Here is a 24,073-nt window from a genome sequence, read left to right on the forward strand (position 1 = left end):
AATTAAGGATGGAAATATTGAATTAATTTAATTCAATTATTTTACTATACGATGGTAGATATGAGAATTTAAGCAAAGCAATAGTCAGTTGTGTTTTATTATAGTTTATTATTTATTTCGTTTTAAAACTAAAATAATTGCTATCTGTTGTTGTATTAAAAAAAANAAAAAAAATTAGTGTACAGAAAGAGAAATGGCGAATTAAAATATTGAATTAATTATATGAGTAATTAGATAAATTAATTGCATGAGTAATTAGATAACAGTAAAGGTATTGTAATTTTTGATGAACAATAACTGATTATTCTAAAATCATTTAATGATTTCTAAAATCATTTAATGATTTCTAAAATCATTCATTTGAAGAAATTTTTTTTTTTTAATTCCGATATTTCTATTTTTGAGTTCGAAATTTCTTTCATACTTATTTATTATTATTGTTGCAATCTAATGTATGAGAAAAGAAAAAAGGAAACGGATTCAGATTTTATTTTAATTATAATTAGTAACATGAATGGATTATACGACTATACAATAAATCGTTAATATGAATGTACAATAAATATTTTAAAATTTTTCAACCAATAATTTAAAAAAATGATTGAATTAATTTCATTTAAAATTATCATATCTCATGCAATCTTTCAATTTAACAGGTAATATTTTTCGTTTTTTTCCCTACTTCATGAAATTTAGCTTTTAAATCCTTTTTCTGCTATAAATTATTCAAATAATTTAGAAAAAAAAAAATGCGAAAAATTCAGAATTGAAATATTCTTTCCTGAAAATAAAAAAAAAAAAAAGAATTTAGAACGTATTGAAAGTTATGTGTGGTTATATTAATATAAATAAATAAATAAATAAATAAATATGTAGATATAATTTACATACATATATTCATTCATTTATTTATTTATTTGTTTATTTATTTTTATTTTGCCTCCTTACTTCATCCAAAAATATTTTAAGAAAAATTTTGTTTTCATTTCCTTTGCAATAAATTTATTCAACTTTTTAATCAATTAACATTCAATATTTTAAAATTTAAATTAAAATTTATTCAAATCAAACTCTATTCAATAAACAATTTTGCATGCATAGCAAATTTTTCAAATTTTATGCTACAATTTTTCATTCCATACATTAATTATTTTAGCTAGCAAATTTAAAAAAAAAATGTTTTTATTTGTTTTTTTAATTGGAAAAATTTTCATTCACAATCTATTTTTAGCAAATAATTGAATAAATTTTGTTCCAAATTTAAATTTCAATCATAATTTAAATGGTTTACAATCACCACCTTCAACAAACATTGTATTCATTTTTTTGTAAATTTCTGTTATCTTCTCTCGTGTATTGCACTTTGACCCGGTGCACCAACAAAGGAAAAATTTTCTGTAGTGTTTTTTATCACGATAGCAACCTTCCGCTGGTATTTCTTGATCACTTTTACAAGCCAATTTTTTGCGCAACTAAAAATTAAGCTAATATTAGCTTACCAATTAATATTACTGAAATAAATTAGAATTACATTCTAAATAGTAAAATGATTATTTGAAATTTTAAATTAATTTATGAAATTTTGCAAAATGTAGTTTTTGAAATCAAAATCTGTAAAAATTATAAAAAAAAAAAAAAGCTAACATATTGTTGGGTGAAGCATTCATTCTCACTATGTAATACTCGCCACCAACCAATAGTTTTATGATAATATGTTATTCGTGGGTTGTACTTGAAAAGTAAAAAATCGAAATTTCATAATTCAATTTTAAAAAGTAAATTTTATAGTAAACAAGAAAATAAGAAAAATTTTGTATAATAAATTTAGCTTAAATAAAAATAAAAAAATTCATAAATAAATGAATTTTGCTCATTTTTTTCATTAAATTTACATTAATTCATAAAATTCTTCAAATTTTATCACATTTTAATTAATTTCATAATTAATATTGTTCCATAAATTTTACTATTTTTTCTGAAAAAAAAAGAAATTAAAATAAAAATTTTACATTTGTATACAATTTTAATAATTTTTCACTTTTTTTTTTCTGAATTTATTTATTTCCTTCAATAACCTTTGCATATAATAAACCTGAAATTAGCAAAACTTACGCCTGAAAAACAAATCGCATCCTTTGCTTTTCCCTTACATTCATCGATCACATCAATCCAACCGGTTGGACTTATCCGATCAGGTCGGGAAAAATGACAAGTTGTTGCAAGAACCATTTCAATTCCCATTATGTATAATGTCAAAAGTGTCACCAAAACTATGCCAATCATTATTTCAACACTTTTATTTTCACCTAACTACTGAAAAACTTGAAAAAAAACTATTAAAAAGATGAAATATATTTTCTTTTTTTTTTCGAAATTATCAATAAACAATGAATTTTTACAATCACTTGAAATTTTATTGTTTACCTTTTAATAAAAATTAATGAAAAAAAAAGCTCTAACTTTTTCACTTACTAAAATAGCAAAAATTATTACTAACAAATCAATTAAATTTAATTACCTCCATGTTTAATTTAACTAATAAGTGAAAATATTGTCAAATTTGAACAACTTTTAAAGTTAAAAATATAAATCATCCAAACCATATTTGATAATTGATAAAGATTAATGACAATTTTATCTTAGAAACAAAATGTTAATGACACGAAAATGAAATGAATAATGATGGTTTGGCATAAAATATGAAAACTTGTTCCAATCAATAAATTCATCTATCCGATCAGTTAATTAATTAAACATTCATTATTACCTTTCATCCATCTGTTCCTCCCCATTTTTCTACATTTCCTTATTCCATCTTTGACACATTTCATTTCAAATACTTTAATATTATTTAATTAATTCAAAATACATAACAAATCCATTTCTATTAATTGTTCATTTCTAAGCATTTAGATATTTAGATTATAAATAATAATCGCGCAATTAATTAATGCGATGCAGTAGTTGTGCTAATTAGAACATATATAATTAACAAATTAAACTAAAATTTATAAATAATGAAGGACGAATCATTTTGTTAAATAAATTCTTGTTCAACCAGCGTTGAAAATTTTTTGTTTCATAAAATTTAAAATTAAAAACTCGAAAAATACCAATCATAATATCAAAAATACCAATAATTTTTTGCAAATGTATTTTTCATTAAAAAGTTAATAAAGAAAAAAATAACGAAAGATAAACTATCTGAAAATATTTAAAGACCAAAACTTATAATTACAAATACATTAATTTAATTTGAAATTTTATCCAATCTAATTATTCTCGACAAACAATTCTGGTTTAATTTTAGTCTAATTTAATCAGAAATTTAATACGAAATCAAAGTCATAAAGAAATATCATTCATGCAATTTTTTTTTTTTTTAATTAGCAAATATTATTGCGGAATATATAATAGATCCAGAAAAGTTACTTTACTCATCCTGTTTAATATGTGAATGAATTAAATAATTTAATTTAAAATGTCCAATAATTAATGAATTTTTTTTCTTTTTTTTTTTTGAAATCATTTCCTTTTTTTTTCATTGACAAATGACAGTTTCTTTTCTTTTTTTTTTTTTTTTTGTGATAAAATTGATTAGTGAATAACAAAAATAAAAATTCAACAAATTTTCCAAAGTATAGCATCTAATTGAATGATGAAAATATGAATATATGATGAAAATTGAAAAAACCAAATGTTTGATAGCAATAAATGTTACTTCGCCTTTCTTTTTTTTTTTTCCTTCTGTTTTTTGCTTAAAACAAATAATAGCAAAGATGAAAATAATGGAAGGATGAAATTTTTTTAAAGTTTATTTTAACATTTTAGAAAATTTTTAATCTAAAAATTTGGAACTATATCTTTTTTTTTTCTTCTCTTAAACATACTCTTTTTATCATTCATTTTGTTTTGGAAGGAGAGGGGGGGAGGGGGAAAAAGTATGAAGAAGCAAATTAATTAACATTAAGAAATTTTTAATTTTTAATTAATTGAATTTTGCTAGTAATTAATTTATTTCGTTTTTTTCTTTTTGTTTCGTAATTAAATTAAGTAAAAATATGATTTATCCAATTAAGCATCAGACAGTTTGTTGCAGCATACAATTTGATTATTTACGAAAAAAAAACAAAAAAAAAAAAGACGAAGGAATATGAAGCTGAAATCAGAAAGGCAAATTACACTAATCACTATATTTCACTTACGTTATCAGCCTATGTTATCACTAGATATGGCTTACGTTGCCATTATATTTGGCCTATGTTATCACTATATTTAACTTACATCACCATCATATGTAAGTTATACAATCAGAATTACAAATTGTTACAAATTGAAATGTTTACAGAGAAAATGAATCGAAATGTATTTCTTTTCCATTTTAAAAAAGAAATTTAGAAAATAAAAAATTCGTTAGTGATTTCTTTGAGTCATTTTTGAATTCATCATATATTTTCACAAAAGCGTACGCGAAGGGCAAAAAAAAGAAAAAATTTACAAAATAACTTAAAAATGACGTACGTGACCCTTTTCTTACCAAAATTTGCTGCATGAAAAAAGACTAAATTTTAAAATGTAACTTTGATTTCAAACAGTAAGCATGTGGTATCATTTGTAGTTGTCAATGATGACGAATAAATCATGAATGACCCAACGTAAATCACGTAACAAGAAAATTTTGGTGATTGCTTTGTTTCAATATACTTACATAGGATTAACATTTTCATAAATTGCTCGCTCGTTCACTGTATATCTCTCTGATCGTCAAGCTGTAGTACCGGTTTTATTGAGAGGTTGACAGGAAGTTACTTCATAGAAGGGTTGGGGTCATTTTTTCTTTCTTTTGTAGAATCAGAGATCGCTAGGATTTGGAAAGAGCAAGGACTACACGTCTGAGATAAAACAAAATTGCGCAAAAATTGAAGAGATGAGAGGGAGTGAATGGGACAGTAAAGATACGTTCATCATATTAGAAACTGAGAAAAATTACGAGAGAATGATTCAGAGTTTGAGTGGAGAAGAAAGAAAAAGTGCATATGTTGGAGTATAAGTATACAGATGTAAAAGTAACTGAAAAAAAATGGTGAAATAGTAGTATTTTCTTGTTGTGACAGAGATTGAGAGTGGTAGAGATATAATGAATTAAAAAATTATGCTATTTTCGAAAAATTATGATTATCAAATGATTTGAAAATAAATGAAGTGAATGAGAAAAAAAAGCAAAATTTTTGATTTAAATTTTCATAACTTAATTTCCGTACAAATTAACTGAAATATTATATGTATATATTCAAGTAATAATGGATAAACAATTACTTTCACTGATTGGGTTGGAATTACTTTTGCTGATTAGATTGGTTAGGTTGAATATTTCCATTGATCGATTTCTCTATCAGGAATGATTCATTCTGATATGATCATATCACTACCAAAATATGGTAGTGAAATGAAATATTTGTTCATGAATAAGTTATTTGAAATTTTTATTATCAATTTACTAAGACTGTTGTGATAGTAGTTCAATACTCTGAAATTACAACGATTATGTAAATATTGCGAATTTATAAGGAAATAGAATAGAAATCCTTCTGAGGAAATTAGCTGGATAGGAGAAAAAAGTGATAGATTTTCGAGAATGAATTTTCGTGTTTTGGTATATTTTAATAGTATTTTTTGATTTGTGTAATGAATTTTTTTCTTTTTAAAAAAAAAAGGAAGTCATTTTTCTTCTCTCTTACAGGTATTTTGATAATAGAAAGGAATAATTGGTGAAGGATATAAAATGGTTCAAAGTTTGGAAGGTGATTTTTCTAAATATTTTATAATAATATTAATGAAATTTGTAAAATTAATTCATCAGTTTTATCATCCCCTCCGTAAATAAATTGTAAATAAATGTGTAAATTTGTGTGAGAAAGAGATACGAACTCTCTTGCAGATTTCTTCATTTATAATTTGTTTATCTATTTCAAACATCATGCTGACTCATCCCTTCATCTATCACTATTTTCTGTTTTATTTAATTAATTCCTAGTTATATATATATGTATTTTTTAAATTCCTAGTAATATATCATTAATTGCTATTTACTTTTTAACTCTTTTATCAGTAATACTGACCACTTTTATTCGTTTATTTGTATCTCGTTTTTTGTTTGCTTTTTTTTTCTTTTTTCATTTAGTGGTGCCTTACTTATTGTGGATCTGTTATCCTTGATCATTCGCCTATATATTAGTTACTTATACTTACTATTATTTGTTATTTAGAATTGATTAATTGTCTATTGTTTATTCTTTTTTACTATTTACTTAACCACTTGTTTGTTTATATAACTTCACTATTTAAATTATTAATTTTTACCATATGAAATCTGTAAGTGGCATAGCATTCAATCCTTTAATTGGATATGCTTTTTTAGATTTGATAATGGCGATGTTTGATTGTGCGGTGACACTAAGCAGCGGAGAAGGAGCTCGTGAAGATGTCGCCGAATCACTAAGTAAAATTGGTATCGAACAACCTACGATTTTCCTTTCCGCTGCATATACTTTCTTGATGCAACATAGTAAGGTATGTATAATTTTTATTTCAAATTTGAGTTATATTTACTTCTCAACGTTTTTTCGAGATTACTTGAGCATGCTATCACTTCTTCATTCCGTCAATTTCTTTTAAAATGCTTTAGTGTTTCGATAAATTTATATGGCTCAGAACTTGTATTTAGTGTTTATATGCATAACTAATCATTTTCAAATTACTAATGTGAAAAATACTCTCTGCTTATTTACTATTTTTTACTGTTTGATTGTTCATTGATTTTGATCCATTCTCAAATTTTGATTTTTAATTCATTCTTTAATTTAAAGCTCAAATTTTGTTCCATTCTTCAATTTTCAGCTCACAGGACAAAATAGAGCTTTTGTATTGTCGACAGTAAATCGAGTTCTTGAGCATAATCAAACGCCACAAGATTTAGATGAGCAACAGGCATTGCTGATAATAAATCTTGCCACACAGGAAATGACGCTCTCTAAGGTATGTTTCGGAATTATTTTCTAAGAACTGATTGTTATTTATTTGAAAAATTACTGCCATCTTCAAAATTATGGTAAAATTGTAAATTTAATTTTCCTCAAACATTACCAGCGAAATCAGGATCTGAATTTTTTGCTTTTCTTATATGAAGTTTTTATTTATATAATAACATAATGCTGTTAGACATTTCTTTCCTTATAGCAGGTGATTAAATCTAATTAACATATTGTTGTTCACTTCACTTATGTGGTTTCCGCAATTGTAAGGTTACTTCTGAGCTTGTCCTTAGTACAAATATCGTGACACGTCGGAAAGTGTAGTAAAACTTAATTCTTAATTTAGGTTAAATTATCTTGTACTTAATGAGTTACCAAGTACCTTTTCCGTTGTATTATATTACGTGGTTTTATGGATACAAATTCCAATTATACAGGAAAGTGATGACTGGCCACAAGCTGCTTGCAATGTTTTGGTTACTCTGGCAAAGAGAAGTCGATTTGTTGGACATGTAATGGAAGCATTACTTCAGAAATTTCCACCGGGTCAAATTTCGTCTCCTCATCGATATATCGTTTTAACACTAGCAAATGTCGCTGAACATAATGGTGAATATGCATCAAGGAATATGAATTCAGTTTTTTATTTCCATTTTCATTTAGTTGTAATCCATATTAACCCATTGAAATCTCTCGTTTTTTTTCGTTCTCATTATATTTTTCGGAAGATTTTTCTTGATACTTCAGCGAATTAAATTATATATTAGTAATGTATTCGAAGCACTTTTACAGCAGTCGGATTTGTGCCATTCCTGACGGATATCCTATCTCGTGTGATTTCGGTTTTGCCTCACATTAAAACCGATATCTATCGATACGCTTGGGCACATGCTTTACGAGCATTTTGTGAATCAGTTCGTGAATATGTTTCTGTCTCAGCTGTCACAAAAACTGAATGTGATGATAATAGTGGCAGTGATGACTGTGTTCAAAGTGAACGGGTAATGTCTTACACATGAAATAACGGACATGGAAAAATCTCTGATATATTTCCTTGATAAACGTAAATCTAAATCTTTTATCGTCATGTTGTGGTAGTTCTAAGCTACAGAGCAGGCATTCATCGATTTTATCGAATTACATTCAAAGGGGATATAAATGCCATGTACCAAATAATTTATAAGTTTTTTTATTTTGATTGTGTTGTTTTCAAGGAATCTAAAGCTCAAGCATGTGGTGAACCAAAAATTGTGCAGAAAAATTATGCTGATCAAATGGAATTGGCTTATGAACCAGTATTCAGTTGGTTAAGTGCTAAAGACATAAAGGTATTTCTCACTTTTGAGGAATAAATTTTTTTGCTGAAAACAAAAAAAAGCTTGTCAAGATGGTTTTTATACTTCATGCTATTATATTCGATTATTAAATAACTAAATTGGTAGTTACAAATAATGGTGTCCTATAAAATTTCAATATTTTCTTATAAAGAACTGTTTATTGTATTTTGTGATGCTCCACGAATTTCTAAACTTAGGTTCGGGGCGAAGCTGCTAATTGTATAGGAGAATTATGCCTTATGATTTCTCCAAAACGTTTAGTAGATGAAATGAGAAGGCTAATACCAATGCTTTTGAACTTACATCGGAAGATTAACACTGATCAGCACCTTGTAACACAGGTATTTGGTTTCCTTCGTTTAATTTTCTACTTTTTTTTCTTTTTTTTTTTTGTAAATTGAGTGCTATCACCTAATAGGATAAGAATTGCTTGTGATCTAAATATGAAGTATCACGATTTTTTCTCCAGTCCCATCCTTTGAATTATCGCCTGCTTTATTATGTAGCATTGCAGTTCTCTCTTTTAAGGATATGGTCGAACAATCGAAACATTTGCGTAAAAATATTGTTCACATTTCTCAAATTTGTCAGCTTCTTATTTAATTCCACAAATTTCTCTGTCTCCACTTCCATTTGCATCCTCCCCATTTACTACATTCTTATTTTTTTACGACATTCCTCGATCTTTCTACAGGGTTTATGTCGTTTTCTGGAATCGGCATGTGCCGATGAAAACTGTCCGTTAGATGCATATTTGGAAGATATCTTGAATGTGTTATTCCCATTGGTATATTCCGTTGCTGAGCAAACTGTCGCTTCAAACATTTCAATGCGTAATCAAAGCGAAGCATTTCGTTGCTTTCATGTCGCTGGTTAGACATTGTTATGTCCATTTTTCACTTTAATACGACATTACAGACAAATTTTGCTATAATTTGATTCTAATCCTTAAATTTAATTAACTTCTTGCTGCTTTTGTTTTTAATAATCTGTCGTTAAGCATTCGTTATACAATATTTTTATGTTTTGAGCGTTTTTTTTCCTTTTTAATGGTTTGCGGCGTCCTATCCATCCGTTCATATTTTTTAAATCTCACGAAACATTATTACCATGCTGCATTGAAATTGCTTGTCATTTTACAAATCTGAAGTAAAAGTTCTAACAAACTCCCCAAACCAGATCAGATTTCCACTAAATTTTTCAAAGTGATTTTCACTCTTTCATTTTCACACTAAATTTTAATGTGAATTGGGAGAGATAATTTAAAACGATTTTCATTTAATAGTTAACGCTGTGATATGCGTTCTAAATTTTCTGATAGTACCTGCATAGGATAAGGCAAGTAATTTACACTGGAAGTTATCACTGAAACAGAGGAGACTATTGAAGTTGAGCAGGAAATAATTAAATCACCAATAATTTATTACAAAATACGTTAAATTCCCCTGACATTTCTGCACTAATTATTTAAATATGTTCAATGAAATTCCTTCCTTATCACTATTGTTCTTATTTGTTAATGTGCCATGTAACATATGTGGTAGCTCTGCTTTGATAGTTCATTTCTAGAATCATATCCCCATTATATGGATGGGCGCGCCCTATTCCAGCTCGGTCCATTACTGTTCTGTAAGTAGCCACCCCTACGAAAAGTTTTAACTTTTCACATTCATTCCTTTTTGCATCTTATTTCCTTTGCATTTATTTGATTTTTCATCCCTAACCATTATCAAATAATTAGAAAGGGAAATTTTACAAAGAATTTAGCATTTTTTTTCCGGAATTTTCAATCCAGTAAATCCTTCGTTTGCATATGTAAAATAAAAATCAAAATCATGTGTTAGAAAAACAAAAATTTCAGTCTAAAGTGCTCAGCAATTTTTATCGTTTACCTTTTTTTTCTCCAAATTTAAATTGCATGCTCATCTTTTGCTTGGCTTAGCTATGTATATTTCCAATTTTTATACATTTGTTTTGTATATTTTCAGCAACACGTTTTGCCGATAAAATAGTATATTACTTACTGCACAAAATGCAAAATGCGCAGGATAGTTCAAAGCTGGGTGCTATCAATGTTCTCAGACATCTTTTAAATTCAGCCGGTAATTTTAGTAATTTACCAATATATTTTTTGATTGCCTTAACCTATTGGTATTTTTGATGATCATTCAATAAAACGACATAATTTAGGCTATTACAGTGCTTTATTCTTATTTTTGCAATGAGTGACAAGACGGATAGATTAAGAAAAAGTAAAACAACATCTAGCTAAATGCGTTTGATTTACTGCTGAATAAATTTCTCCTATATATTAAAATATATTTCTCTCTTTTTTTTAAAATATATTTCTCCTATATATTTCTCCTATATATTATATATTAAAATAATTAAATTGATTGCTTTTAACGAGCGTCCTATATAGCTGAGTTGTGATTAATTAACATCCTTAGCTCTATAGATGAGATACTTAATTGAAAGATTGTTACTTTAAATATATGGGATGATTTCCTCACCAAGTAATGTGTAGTTGTTTTGATAAATGTACCGGAGAATACCAGAATTGTGAAGATGTTTGACTTATATGCATCTTTTAATGCAGATGCAATTTATCCACTTAAGATGGCTGGAAACATTTTACGCAAAAGTAAAACAATGAAATTGGCTGAATTCGTCGTTGGAATTATTTCATGGAATTAGTTTTTACATGGTAGAGGAATGATTTTTAACATCATATTTACAGAATTCCTGTACAGTGTTTTACATTTGATTAAACAAAATTGGACTTAAATGCAGGGCCGTATGTGGAAGATAAACGTTCACTGGTAATCCTTGGTTTAAAGCCAATGTTACTTGCGGGTAGTGAAGGATTGCTAAGTATTCGAGTCAAAAAAGCAATGTGTCAATTGTGTGTGGCATTAGCTGATCATGAATATATAGATGCGGAAGGTGGTAATAATGTGATTGTATTCTTGGTAAAGAATCTTATCGTTCAAGAAGGTGAAACGGTAAATTTTAATACTTCATCTCTTCCACACATAATTTACTTATATAATTACCTGTAGTTTTAGTCTTTTTGTCATTATTTGAAAAAGAAAAAAAAAAAGATTGTTTCTTCTAGGCGATTTCCTGAGGTTTGGAACGTATAAGGCAATAAATTCTTTCAAATGTTGCGGCGGAGGTTCATCCTGTCAAAAAGTCTAACTTGTAACTGAAGAATCCCCTGTTTTCTTTGCAAAACTCAGTTTTGCACTAAAGATAAAGACTATTTGATAGGATTTAGCTGCTGTGCAATTTTTCTAAGTTCCTGTTCTTTATGCGTTTTAAGGTTAAGCTATGGCAAATAAACTAATGTAGATAATGCACAACGCTCACATTGCTTTAAATTTAACTCAGGTAATATTACTTGATTGCAATAATAATCGATTAAGAAGAAAGTGAAAAAGATGCAATTGAAATATTAAGAGTCGATATATTTCTGAAATATTGAAGAAGAGAGAAAGCAGGGAGGGAAGAAATGAACGGTGCGATGTGTTAAGGCGTTTCCGCCATTATGTGCATAAAGAATTTTTCAATGATTGATAGGAATTATATTTTAAATTTGCAAAAGAATTTTCACTCCTAACAATAATGCATTGATAATAATTTTCAGGCTAGGAAGACGTTCTTCTCGTCAGAAATAGAAGCAGCAGATAGTGCGGCACATTTACGAGCACAGTGTGGACAAGCATTGCAAACGATAGCAAAAACATCTTCAACAGCTCATAGTGTTAGTTCATTAAATTTCTATGGTAATAATAAAGAGCAATAAACTTTAAGGTGCAATTAAATTATATTCTAAGTACTCTGCAATGTGCATTCTATCAGCATATTAAAGGTTTTATGCTTTTAATAGCGAGCAAGGTATTTTTTCAATATATCTACCCATATCATGCATGACTGATAAGGTGCTCCTCGCATTCGGAATGGTGTAGGGACTAAATACAATGGATTGTTTTTTTAGTATTGAAGGTTTCATTCTTTAGAAAAATCACTTCATTCCTTTCTTGTAAATGATTTTTCTTTCTTATAATTCAATTTTTAATATTAGAAATGTTTTTTCGAAAAAATAATGGATCTTATTCCAGTTACTTTGGCCATACTTATTCGAATTTATTTGCGCTCAAGAATATAACATAGCATTGACGGATATCTTCAAGTGTATCAGGATTCTTGCTGAACGAACGATCGAAGCAGGAGGAAAACCCGATTTTGAGAAGGGTTTTGATAGCCGTAAGTACAAAATAACATATTTTCAATAAAAAAAATGAGTCGCCGGAATTATGGAAAACTGACATCATCACTGTAATAGCTAACATTCTTTCAGCACACGTTGCTGGGAATCTTCAAGTATTTTCACGACTTATAACATGCACGAATAATGCACCACTTAATTTCGTACTTTCAAAACGAGCTACAGAAGCTTTACGACTATTAAGTGTTCTTGCTCCATGGTTTCATAATTCGCTCCGAGATGTTTTACCAAAAAGTTGTGATGAATTGCTTGTTGTATTGAAAGGTGGGTTCCTTATGTATTTAAATTTCATCTTGCTTTTGAGGCAGTCGATGTTTTCAATTGTAGGGAAAAAAAACTTGGGGAATATTTTATGAAACTAAGAGATTTCTAAATTTTCAAATTCATTTTTGCTTTACCTTTTTGATTTCTAGTTTTGCCTTGTTAATTTCAGGTTTGTCACCGCCAGGTAGCCTAAACAATACGATGGAAGGAGGTAGTGCAGTTTGCGAGCTTCGTCTTGCACGTATTGCACGATGGCATACACACATACTTGATTTATTAGATCTCTGTGTAAGAAATGTAAACGATGGTGAATGGCGATGTGCATTTGCAGCTGCTATGGGGAAACAGTTCAGTTTATATGTTGATGCACCTGAAGAAAAAGTTAGTATTTTTGTGCATATTTGAAAGAAAAAAAAAAAACCGAACTTCCTATCTATCCATTGAATGACCATCTCTTCTTGCATAGATATTACTTGAGTAAGTGACTTTTACTCTTTGTCGATTATCCGAGTAAGGTGTTTTACCATACAAACTGTATTGGTTTAATTAATATAGGTTTAATAATTTATGGTCAAAGTAACTGTCATGACATTGCGAGCACTTTTCTGAACTTACGGTTAGCGTAACAACATAACTGTACAACAAATCGTAAATGATCAATGCTCCAAATCTTTTTTGGTTAATATTCGAAGTAACTGTCGATTATCAGGCATTTCTGATGCGATGTCTCGGTGGTGCCTTGGCACTGTTAACAAACACAAGTTTTGTTGTTGATCATCTTATTTTGTTATTCCGTTCAACACTACATGCGCAACAAGCCGAACGCACAGGTTGTGCTCAAGCGATTGGTTATTGCGCTACTACGCATACCGATTTGGTGCTCACAGAATTGGAAAATGTTGCCAAATGGGAGAATTTAAAGAAAAGTTCCGGTTTATTTGGATTTATTAAGGTGATAAATTTTTCAGATTCTTTATAAATAATATATTGATAAGAAAAATGACCAGTTTAGTTCACTTTTTTCTCAAAATCTTTTTGGAAACTATATTTGTTTCACATTGGTCGTGTCTTTCGTTGGAATATATGGATAATTTTAAATTTTTGTTCTTTTTCTCGTGATTTAGAATATTGAATTTTAAAAATTTCGGTATAAGTTCAGGATGCTATGCCATACAAACAATACAGTGATCAGGAAATGATTAATTTACGTGCTACCATCATGCTTAGCTACGGTATGGCTTTTTTTTTATCTGAAAAATTTTTAAAAGCGAACGAAATTTGAACAAAAAACGCAGTATGCTTTTTGTCATGAAAATGAAATTTTTCAGGCCATGTAGTTTATTACTGTCCAGTAGATGTAGTCACACAAAGATTGGAGCAAACTGTACTAGTATTTTTACGACAATATTTGGAAAATCCAAAGGTTAGATTTTTTTTGTTCACCAAACGTAGGCTTAATTATGCAAGGATTCTTTTCTATAATTGATTCCCTCGGAGATTACTTTTTTTAATTCAGATTAGCAATGTTTTTTCATGAATTAGGTTTAATTTTAAAATGGTGATTAATAAGGGTTAAATGACCACAGCTGCTGATAATCCAATTAATTAATGCGTTAAGATTTCTTTAAACCATTTGACGGCTGAAAATTTTTGAATTCTAAATTTTTGAATTCTAACAACAAGTTGTTGCCGTGTGGCACAGATAGTCATGGTCGGATTTTATCACTTGTTCAAGAGAAACGTAAAAAAAACTCGACGCCATCGTTGTGCTAGGTGATCAGAGAGTCAGGATGAAGTGTGATTTTTTTTTTTTAAAGTAGAGGAAATAGTGAGAGATGAAAAGAAATGCCAGTTTGCTGTAAATAAGTAACAATAGAATATACATAAAATAATTTTTAGCAGGAAGTGATTGTTCGAGAAGCTTTGTTGGAAACAATATATTTGGTTGCGGTCTCGGTGAGCCCGGCGCATCTCGTAACTGAATATCATTTGGAATGTCGTACAGAACTTTTGAATCATATTAAAGTTTGTAATTTCCTTTTATTTCTCATCCTTTCAGTTCCTGCTGTAACTATCATATGTGCACATGAACAAAGTATGCAAAAATATTTTACAATATTCTGTCGAACTTATTTCAAGAACTTTTTACAAAGATCTAATTCTTTTTGATTTTCTTCAATCACAGTTCCTTTCTCATAACTTTTTGACTTTAGGACTATATTGAATCCGAATCACCAGAAACTTTATCGAATTCCGTAAGGCTACTTGCTGGTAAAGCAGTTGCTGCTTTGGTGTTAGTTGCAGTCTCATTTTTTCTTGACAGTGTTCAGAATCTATCTAATGACTTTACTTTGCAACTGATTATATTGTCGGTAGTTATTGTTCTCAGGGAAGGATTCTAGTTTTGCAAGTGTTGCATTTCATTGAACATTGCTGAAAAAATAATCTATTCTTCAATAATAAAGATTAGAATGATTGTTGCTGAAAATTGGATTTTTTTTTTTCTTTGTAAGATATGAAGAGTGGCATTTTTCCTGAATGTTATTATTTCAGTGCGTTGGATCCAACTATATCTGATGATGATATTTGGCAAATTAGTTATGTTCTAACAAATCATACGTTTCCTTTATGCCGTGAACGAAGTGGCTTGAAAACTGTTAGCTTTTTTGGCTTTAGTTTAACAGGAATTTGAACTTGTATTTGTAGAAAAGCTACTGATTTAAAAAAAAAAAAAAAGGAAAATATAGTCGGTATCTTGGTGGTTATTCTTTTTGTCCTTTTTTTGCTAAATAAAATGATACTTGTATGTTTTATGTGAAGAATTGTATATTCATTTTAATATATACAGCAAAACATAGAAATAAGGCTCTTTTAATTACTGAATTAAATTAAAATTATAAAAGACTTCACATTATTAGCGGATTTCAAAACCGGCAGTGTCTCATATGTTTTCTCCAACGATTTTATTTTCGGAAATTCTTGTAGTTTCAAAGCGGTGTTAAGCTATCTCTTTTCTAGTGCTTAGACGTAAATTTTTCGTCGATTGTCTTTGATTTTTCCAAGGAAACGAAAAAAAAAACATAATTTTAGATTAAATTGCGGCGTGAAAAAGTGTTTGCATAAAACGAACTGACTTGTAGATTGATGATGATGAAAGTTCAACAATGATGGAGGCTACAGTAAATCAGTATCATGCTGCAATTGAGCAAATAATCAAGAAAAAAGCTACTGTCGGAACCGTTACACATTTGCTGAAGGTGTGTTTGATGCCTGTTTTGTATTCGCACAAAATTCTATATTCGAAATATTCCAATGACTCAAGTTTAGTCCTTATGATAGGAATTAGAGTTAATGCGAGCAACAAATTATTGTTTCAATCGTTGTAAACTAAGCTACTGATTTAAAAAGGATTTTCTTAACTTATAATCTTATATAAAAAAATCAGTTCTTCATGGTAAGAATCATACTGGTATCATATGAAGACCAAGATGTCATGTGTTTTTTTGTTTTGGAACAGAATAGTAAAAACGATGAGATATTTCAAATATGAGGTCAAAGATAGATAAGTAATAATGAAATTTAAGTTAGATGATTGAAACTGCAGTTTAAAATTTTTCATTCTTACTTAAAGTTAAAACTTTATGGCGAACTGAAAAATTGGTGCATTTCCCAGATTCCATGTATTTGAGTGTTCAAAAAAACATCAATAATTTTCTTTTTAGTTTTTGGTAGTTTTTGCAGCTTTTTCAACCGTATTATGCCTCTGCTGCTGGTCATGAACGTCTACGGGCTGTCAATGCTACATTACGCGTGCTTACGGTTTATTTTGAGCATGCTGCAGATTTTGCGTTGGGTGTAAGTGCTTTATATGTGCAGTTGTAAATTTTTTTTCAATTCTTTTACCATTAAGGATGCTTGACAAAGTATTACGATATAATAAAGTAACAGGAATTTGAATTACTTCTCTTAGTGTCGTTAATAATGATTGCCGAATGAAGGGGATATAGTTCGAGTCCTATGTCACTTCATTTTTATTATGATGTACGATTAATGAGACAAATGATGTTTAAGTAGTCTTAAAATTAAATTGTTTTTCAAGTTTTTTTTTGATTTGCTCGGTTTTTGTATTTAGCGTGCAAGTGAGTTTGGCCCGATGTCATCATTGTTAGCTCGGCTGGTACCACGAATTGCTGATTCATTATGTGCTGTTCGTCATGCTGCATTGCGTGCTGTTTACTGGACATTCCGACTAGCTCATGTCTATAAAGGTATTTTAAAGTTATTCTAACTTTTTTTCGGCTCAAAAGAGGCAATTATCGCTGCTTAATTTGTATATTAATTATAGATCGTATTCCAAGATATTTATAGTTATGTCTCAGGTCTTGCCCGAGATAGTGTCGATAATACCTTATTTGATCCAACTGTATTCATCAGTGAGTATCTTGGTGACGAGGGTAAACTGGAAGGAATGCTTTCACGGAAAGCTGTCAAAGTTATGGCTGATGTAAGTAATCTATGGATTGTCTGTTACGTTCTTTTTCTGCTTATATGGATATAAAAACATCCGACAGTGTATCAAAATATAAAGACTACATTTTCAAATTATATCGGATGAGCAGCTAAAGAGAAACTGCCTACTAGGCGGTTTCTCGTGGCATGGTCCTATTTAATTTAAGACTTTTATCTGTTAAATTTCTGTATTCCCCAATTTTTATTTAACAAAATTTTTCATTTCTCTTTTTTTCTTTTTTTTTTGTAGATTACTGATAGCCGTCTGCCACAATCTCAAATACAAACATACGTATCAGGTTTGTTTGGCATGCTAAGTGATCGCCAAAGTCAGGTCAGTTCAGCAGCTGCTCAATTACTTACTAGTATGCTCACACATCGAGGCGATATTCTTTCTGCAGAGGTAACTTATTTACTTCATTTGAGTCTGATTCATTTTTCCACTCCTTTTAAAGATGTTGCGATTAATTTTTGATTATTTTTGAAACTAAGTTGAAATTCGAATTGTTGAAGATCAAGCAAGAGGTTGAATCTTATTTTGTAGGCTGATACATTAGTCACAACATTATTAAATAAATTGCCGGATATACATGCATGCGTACAAACTTATACCGATTTATTGGCAGCTTTGATAGCATTTGCGCACCATCAGCTATACGCGTGTATCGATGTCATGTTGGCTAGACCATTACCCTATTCTGTGTAAGTATTCAAAAACTTTGAATCCCAAAGATATTATATTTTTTAAAAAGTTCAAAGTAAGGCTGCATGAAAGTGATGAGCTCATATTAAGTAGGAAGGACAAATAGGCGAATAAAATCATCCCAGCTAAAAAGGTTTGAAACAGTTACATTTACTGTTGTGTCTGCAACTTGTAAATTGAAGCTGAATAATTGCAGCTAAAAGTGCCTTGGACATTACTTTTTCTTTCTTATGATATACCAAAACATTTTTGATCTTTTCGGCAAGAAAAGCTATTTATTCATTTATTTATTTTTCATTTAGATCACTGATTGATGCGTGGCATACTATGTCACATGATCATTCTCTTTTTCCTTTAATTGCTGATTATTTGTTGGAATTGATAACAACCGGATGTGGTTCAACAGAAACATCCGAGGTACCGTTCGAAATTCTGGATACTGGTGCTGGATCATCAGTGAAAATTGTAAAACCTGATGTTTGTACATTAGCAGCAGCTATTGCAGAAATTATTAAGGTAACGTTATCGTTTCGTTTCACTTTTCAAAATCTCATGTTATAAACTGTTGTCTGATGAAATGCAATTAAATTGTTGTGTTAAGTTTACTCCACGTTTTGTCACTTCCGTTAATAGTGAAAGGTCGTTTTTTGGTCCCTGCAGTGAGACTTTCATAGTTACCATCAATGAATAACTAAATTTTGCCCATACACGCCATCAAATTCATAATTATTTTTCCATCAATTATTTTTTAAAAAAATTGAATAGGTTCTTGTTCATATATTTCAGGCTGGTGAACCAGAAGTGGAACTGTGCAAGCGAATTCCAAATATTTTAGCAGCCTTATTGCAGTTTCTTGCAGCCGTTGTTGATACTCAATATCCAGTGTTGATGAAGGAAAAAGATGGTAAGATTTCCGAATAATTCCGTAATCTGTTATCCTCAACCGTTTCTATGTATGACTTCTTCATGCGGTTTATTAATATTTCTTGATTACTTTTTCATCTTCATTTTCTTCTCATTATCATTATTATTATTTTTTGAATTCCGATATACAAGTCCAGGAGTAAAGTCGTTGATCATCACTCCGGAATTGCGTCGGCTGTCATCCACTCCGGCTGCTCTGGCATCACAGGCTTTGCGAAGTTTGTTTCTTCGAACACTCGATGATGCTATCGTTGAAAAAATGAATTCAGAACGTGCATGGAGTGATTGTGTCGATACGTTGCACTTTACGAACGGCGTTAGTTTGTCCTCAGGATTAATTCCGTAATTTTTAGCATGTGCCAAAAATTACCAGCACATTGGTATCTTTTGTTATCTGTTGTTTTTTTTAATGTTCATTTTATTGTTATTCTTTTCATCAGAATAATTTTATATTCTAACAGAGTATCCCTTTTTTGTTTGTTATTAATATTTTGTTATTGATGTTTTTTTGTAATGCTTAATGTTAATATATTTTTATTGTTTATCTCGTTTTACAGATAGCAGTTTTAACTCGTTCACTAAGTGAACATCGTCCTGAATGGATACGACCACTTGTAAAGTTGATGATACCTCGTATGCAGTCTCCCAGTGATGCATATCGTATTGCTGCAACAGCAGTTTTATCTGCTTTAACCAAACGGTGTGCATCAATATCATATAATCTTCTTTTTGGACATCTGTGGATCATTTCTCTGCAGTTGATAGTATTGCTTTCTGATAAGCTCATAATGCTTCTTAATTACTAGTACCATATTGAGGTATAATTTATTTCCTTTTCCAGATGTCCAGATGAAGAAGGAGAAGACGATAATAAACTTCTTGAGGCGCTAATTGCAAACTTAATGAAAGCACTGGAAGATCGTAATTTAAAAATTCGAAAAGTAAGTTCTAGAAATTTTTATAAGAATAATGGATGATAAAAAAATGTATGCTTATTTTTTACACAAATATTATTTGAAATCCTTCAATTTCAAGTTAGCTGTTCGGGGACTTGGTGATTTGGCGTGCTGTAGTGATTCAATTTTAAACAAATATTCATCGGATGCAATACAGGCAGCAATGGCCGGGTTAGATGATAGTGGTGATCGTCGAGATGAGGTTAGTTACTGTTTTGTTGCTGATCGTTTTGATTTTTTAACGTCAGAATTTGGCACTTTTTCCTTCTTTCGTTTTTCTGAGGAATCATCTTTATTTGTGTGATTCCTTACGGTTATATTTACGAATTCTTAGACTATTTGTGAATGGTATAACGTTTACTGTTAGGAACTGAATATATGTTCTTCCGACCACAATTTTTCTTTTATCAAAGCATGTTATTTCAGATTGCAATGGAAGCAGTTAACGCACTGAATAAACTTTCTACACGTGTGCCAAATACAGATCTGGAGAATATACTATCGAATGTATTGTTGAAATTACGACCATGTTTTGAAAAAGTATGCAAATTCCATTATTCCATTGTGAATACTGCTCATCTCCACATAATTTTTGATAAATCTATTTGAAATTGTATATTATAGTGCTGATAACGTTAATATTTGAATTATAACGAGTTTTCATCTTTTTTCTAGCGTTTTTATCGACTATCAATTTTTCAATTAATTATGCCGTTTGATTTTGACCATCCATTCCATCAGTCTTGTACTGATTCTTGTATTAATTTTAGGAAAGCAGTGCGTTGCGTGCTGTATCATTCAGTTTATTTGGTGAATTAGGCCAACGTATGGGTTGTTATGACGCATATCGTGAACAATTACTTATAAATATTGTTTCAATTGTTTTGCATTTGAATGATGAGGAGGATCAAGTTAAGCAGGTAGCATTTTCAGTTTTTCTCGCAAAGTTTTTAAATTCTTAAAATTTATTAATGAATGTACGAAATTTTCATTGAGACAGACTAGACTATTTTACCTGTGAGATGTTGAATTCATTGTAATATTGATTTAGACTATCCTACATTTTACTTAATGTTTTTATTATTTATCACTAACATTAGTGATTTGTGATAAGATATCAGAATGCCAGTTTTAGGATATGAGCATCGTATACCTCACCAAAAGAATTTCACGGTAGCAATTGATTAAACTAGTCTTTAAACTTATTTGATTGATAGATTATTTTAGCATTTTGCGTACTTAACCTTCGCTAGCTAACTTCTACTAGCTTTATCATATTTTTCTGTGTAATGTTCAAGCGAGTGAATTACACAAGTTTACAGTGTAAAAGTCTTTAAATTGTATTTTTCCACACAACATTGCGAAAATATTTAAAATTAGAAATTTTCTTCTGCTTTAAAGAAATATTTGTTTAAGATGTGTGCGCGATGCCTTGTAACAGTAAGTTCATTGTTAAATTCCGATCGTTTGACATTGTTAATTGAGCGCGACTTGAAAACCGATGAGCAATGCCGTAATTATCGTCAATTTTTAAAGCAATTCAGTGTAATATTAGTAAGTTATTTTTGTTATCATTTACATTGCTTTTCTTTCGATAAACCATATCTCTTATCCGTGCAGTGGGCTATTTGGTTATTGATGTCTGATTAATTGTGTTTGATATATGGTAGCTTCTAAAATAACAATGGGGAGTAATCAAATTCGGATTTCGGATGATCTCCTATCCTTAATATATGATGCTGTATATTTTTGTAAAAGATATTTAGGTTTTTGGAGATAATTTTCCAAAAAAATTTTGATTCCTTTGTTATGTTCATATTCAAATTACTGATTTGATTTTCTGTGTTTAACACAGAACTTATATCTTTTACCTACAGAATGTTTCGACGTTTAATGTCAGTGTTAGTTGATAGCAGTACAGCGACTGAAGTAATGTAAGCATACTATGAACGGGTGAACTAAATAGGAGTTCTAAACATTAAATATGAATACGTCGAGGAAAGCAGAAGTGTATCATATTCCACTGATATTACCCACTTTTTTTGAATATTTAAATTGTTCTACAAACTAGACAATTATGTTATTTATCGAAGATTTGTAGTAGTAATATGGAATATTTATTTGTTGAACAGATTAAAGTCATTTTTTGTTTACATTAAATTTTTTTATAGGTTGGCAAATATCATTAAGCATCCATTTTTAGGCTTTTTCATTTCCTGATCGCATCAACTATTTTGCTTTGAGCTGTAATAATTATTTCAAAAGTACATCATCTCGTATCCGTTCCAACGCAGCTCACATGACGGGTTATTTGTTGGGAGAATTAACACCAGAATTACGGAGTACTGTTTCAAAAGAATTAATATTCGCAGGTAATTTTTATTTTCTTGCATTCTGGGCAGTGAACAATAGTTTCCTCATATGAATTTGATTTTTAAATGTAGATGTGGAATCAAAGTAGAATCGAATGTAGAATCAAGGAAAATCCTATTTTTAATGATTAATTTGAATGAATAATGGTATTTTTCTTTCATTACTTTATATTATTTTTTCCATGTGATGAATTCTAAGTTATTTTAAATTCAAGCTGTAGTTGATTCTAAGCACCATGTTCGAAAATTTTTTTTCTTTGTTAAATTAGAAAACATGGAACAAATTTTAATTTTGCAGAACATCGAATGTTTTAGGAATTCTTAATATTTTGAATTTTGATAAGCTTAATGTAATAACAATATTAGTCCGCTTACTTAAATGCTTAAGGAAAGCAGGAGAAAGTATCGATTAGTTACATCTTGAATTCTCGGTAGTTTTTGAGCACGAAAAGATTTTGTTGGAATTTTCATACTTCAATAATTACTTTAATAAGTTTTCAAGCTTTTTCGACCCAATTACTTATAATGTTAGTTGCTATCCAGCAAAACGGTTTTAAGTTAAAAAACTGTTACGACAATTTCCTATGTCCGTTTTATATATAATTTTTTAGGGTTGATGTTACTACTAAAAGATCACGATATTGATGTACGCCTATCAACTGCTCGAGCTATATCATGTTTACATCGTTATACATAATCATGATCTTAAGCAAGAACTATCAGTTTTGTATATATGCTCTATACATTCCTACCGCTTCGGTTATATGTAATTCGTTTAGTCATATTTTCCGTTCCAATTTTAAAATTTAAATAAATTTCAAAGGTATGTTTAAAAATTTTTTCTTTCTGAAGGATTTAATAACGGATTAGGAAAAGTCGATAGTTCGTAAATATGTTTTGATCGAATAAGAAAAACGATTTTATTATAAGAGAAAACATTCTGTTCATTGCTGTATAAAGATCGTTATTCTCGTTAAATGCATTATTAATACTGTTGTTGTTGCGTAGAATGCAGTTCTGCTTTCATTTTTGTAAACTGAACTGGATGACTGAACAATTCTGCTGTATTTCAACCAGTTTCACTTTCGGCACTTTTGTCAGTCTTAGAATTTAATTTTAATTCCGGGATATACTTGGTTTTACTTTTCTTCCTGAACTTGATTTTTGATGAAAGCGAATTGTTCCATAGATCTTTGAAAGTTTGAAATCCAACAGTTTAAGAATTTTTTGGATTAACTTTCGGCACAAACCTTTTTCAGTAATACTCTTTCAAGGGACATTTCAGTGCCATTTTTATCGAAAAAAAAGCTATGGTTAGTTTTTAGATGGTATATTTTCACTGCAAATATTGCTAAAGGAAAAAGTTAACGGGCTTTCTCTAACAACTCTTGAATTGTTCTCTATTACGGTAAGTAACGGAAAGCGATAATGTAAAGTGAATGATATTGCTCACAATGGTTTTGAATTTTGATAAAATTTAATCATCTGTCTTAATTTAATCAGACAAGGAATGCTATCGTTGATGTTATTGTTGATTCATATTTCTCATTTTACTACTCTATATTACTACACTTCAGAATAATTTCCTCGAATAGGAAAATAATTCGAGGATTAGATAAAGAAATAAGTAAAAAAAAAAGAATCTCATATTTTGCTTTGACCTCGATCCGTGTTGATGATCATATC

At 29.6% G+C, this 24,073-nt stretch overlaps 2 protein-coding genes across 2 annotated transcripts; one reads left to right on the forward strand and one right to left on the reverse strand.

The window, feature by feature from the left end:
- Positions 1-1,271: 1,271 nt before the first annotated feature.
- LOAG_02676 (hypothetical protein) lies at positions 1,272-2,283 on the reverse strand (the record flags this gene model as incomplete). The annotated part of the gene is made up of 2 exons (XM_003138213.1): positions 1,272-1,472; positions 2,113-2,283. The coding sequence occupies 2 exons, from the start codon at positions 2,281-2,283 to the stop codon at positions 1,272-1,274; spliced, it is 372 nt and encodes a 123-aa protein (XP_003138261.1).
- Positions 2,284-5,734: 3,451 nt separating this feature from the next.
- Positions 5,735-23,084, forward strand: LOAG_02677 (hypothetical protein; the record flags this gene model as incomplete). The annotated part of the gene is made up of 37 exons (XM_020446082.1): positions 5,735-5,801; positions 6,419-6,570; positions 6,898-7,035; positions 7,469-7,640; positions 7,824-8,032; positions 8,246-8,359; positions 8,566-8,709; positions 9,063-9,240; positions 10,357-10,470; positions 11,162-11,373; positions 12,018-12,134; positions 12,493-12,637; positions 12,732-12,923; positions 13,093-13,304; positions 13,633-13,875; positions 14,083-14,155; positions 14,252-14,346; positions 14,823-14,948; positions 15,137-15,216; positions 15,477-15,579; positions 16,064-16,180; positions 16,665-16,778; positions 17,056-17,191; positions 17,303-17,427; positions 17,683-17,835; positions 17,977-18,134; positions 18,438-18,651; positions 18,922-19,039; positions 19,197-19,375; positions 19,617-19,759; positions 19,901-20,000; positions 20,095-20,217; positions 20,442-20,555; positions 20,786-20,935; positions 21,432-21,569; positions 22,219-22,387; positions 22,999-23,084. The coding sequence occupies exons 1-37, from the start codon at positions 5,783-5,785 to the stop codon at positions 23,082-23,084; spliced, it is 5,175 nt and encodes a 1,724-aa protein (XP_020303531.1). The 5' UTR covers positions 5,735-5,782.
- Positions 23,085-24,073: the final 989 nt, after the last annotated feature.

The sequence above is a fragment of the Loa loa genome (genome assembly GCF_000183805.2).
Source record: "Loa loa unplaced genomic scaffold supercont3.164, whole genome shotgun sequence".
In the NCBI taxonomy this organism is placed as follows: domain Eukaryota; kingdom Metazoa; phylum Nematoda; class Chromadorea; order Rhabditida; family Onchocercidae; genus Loa; species Loa loa.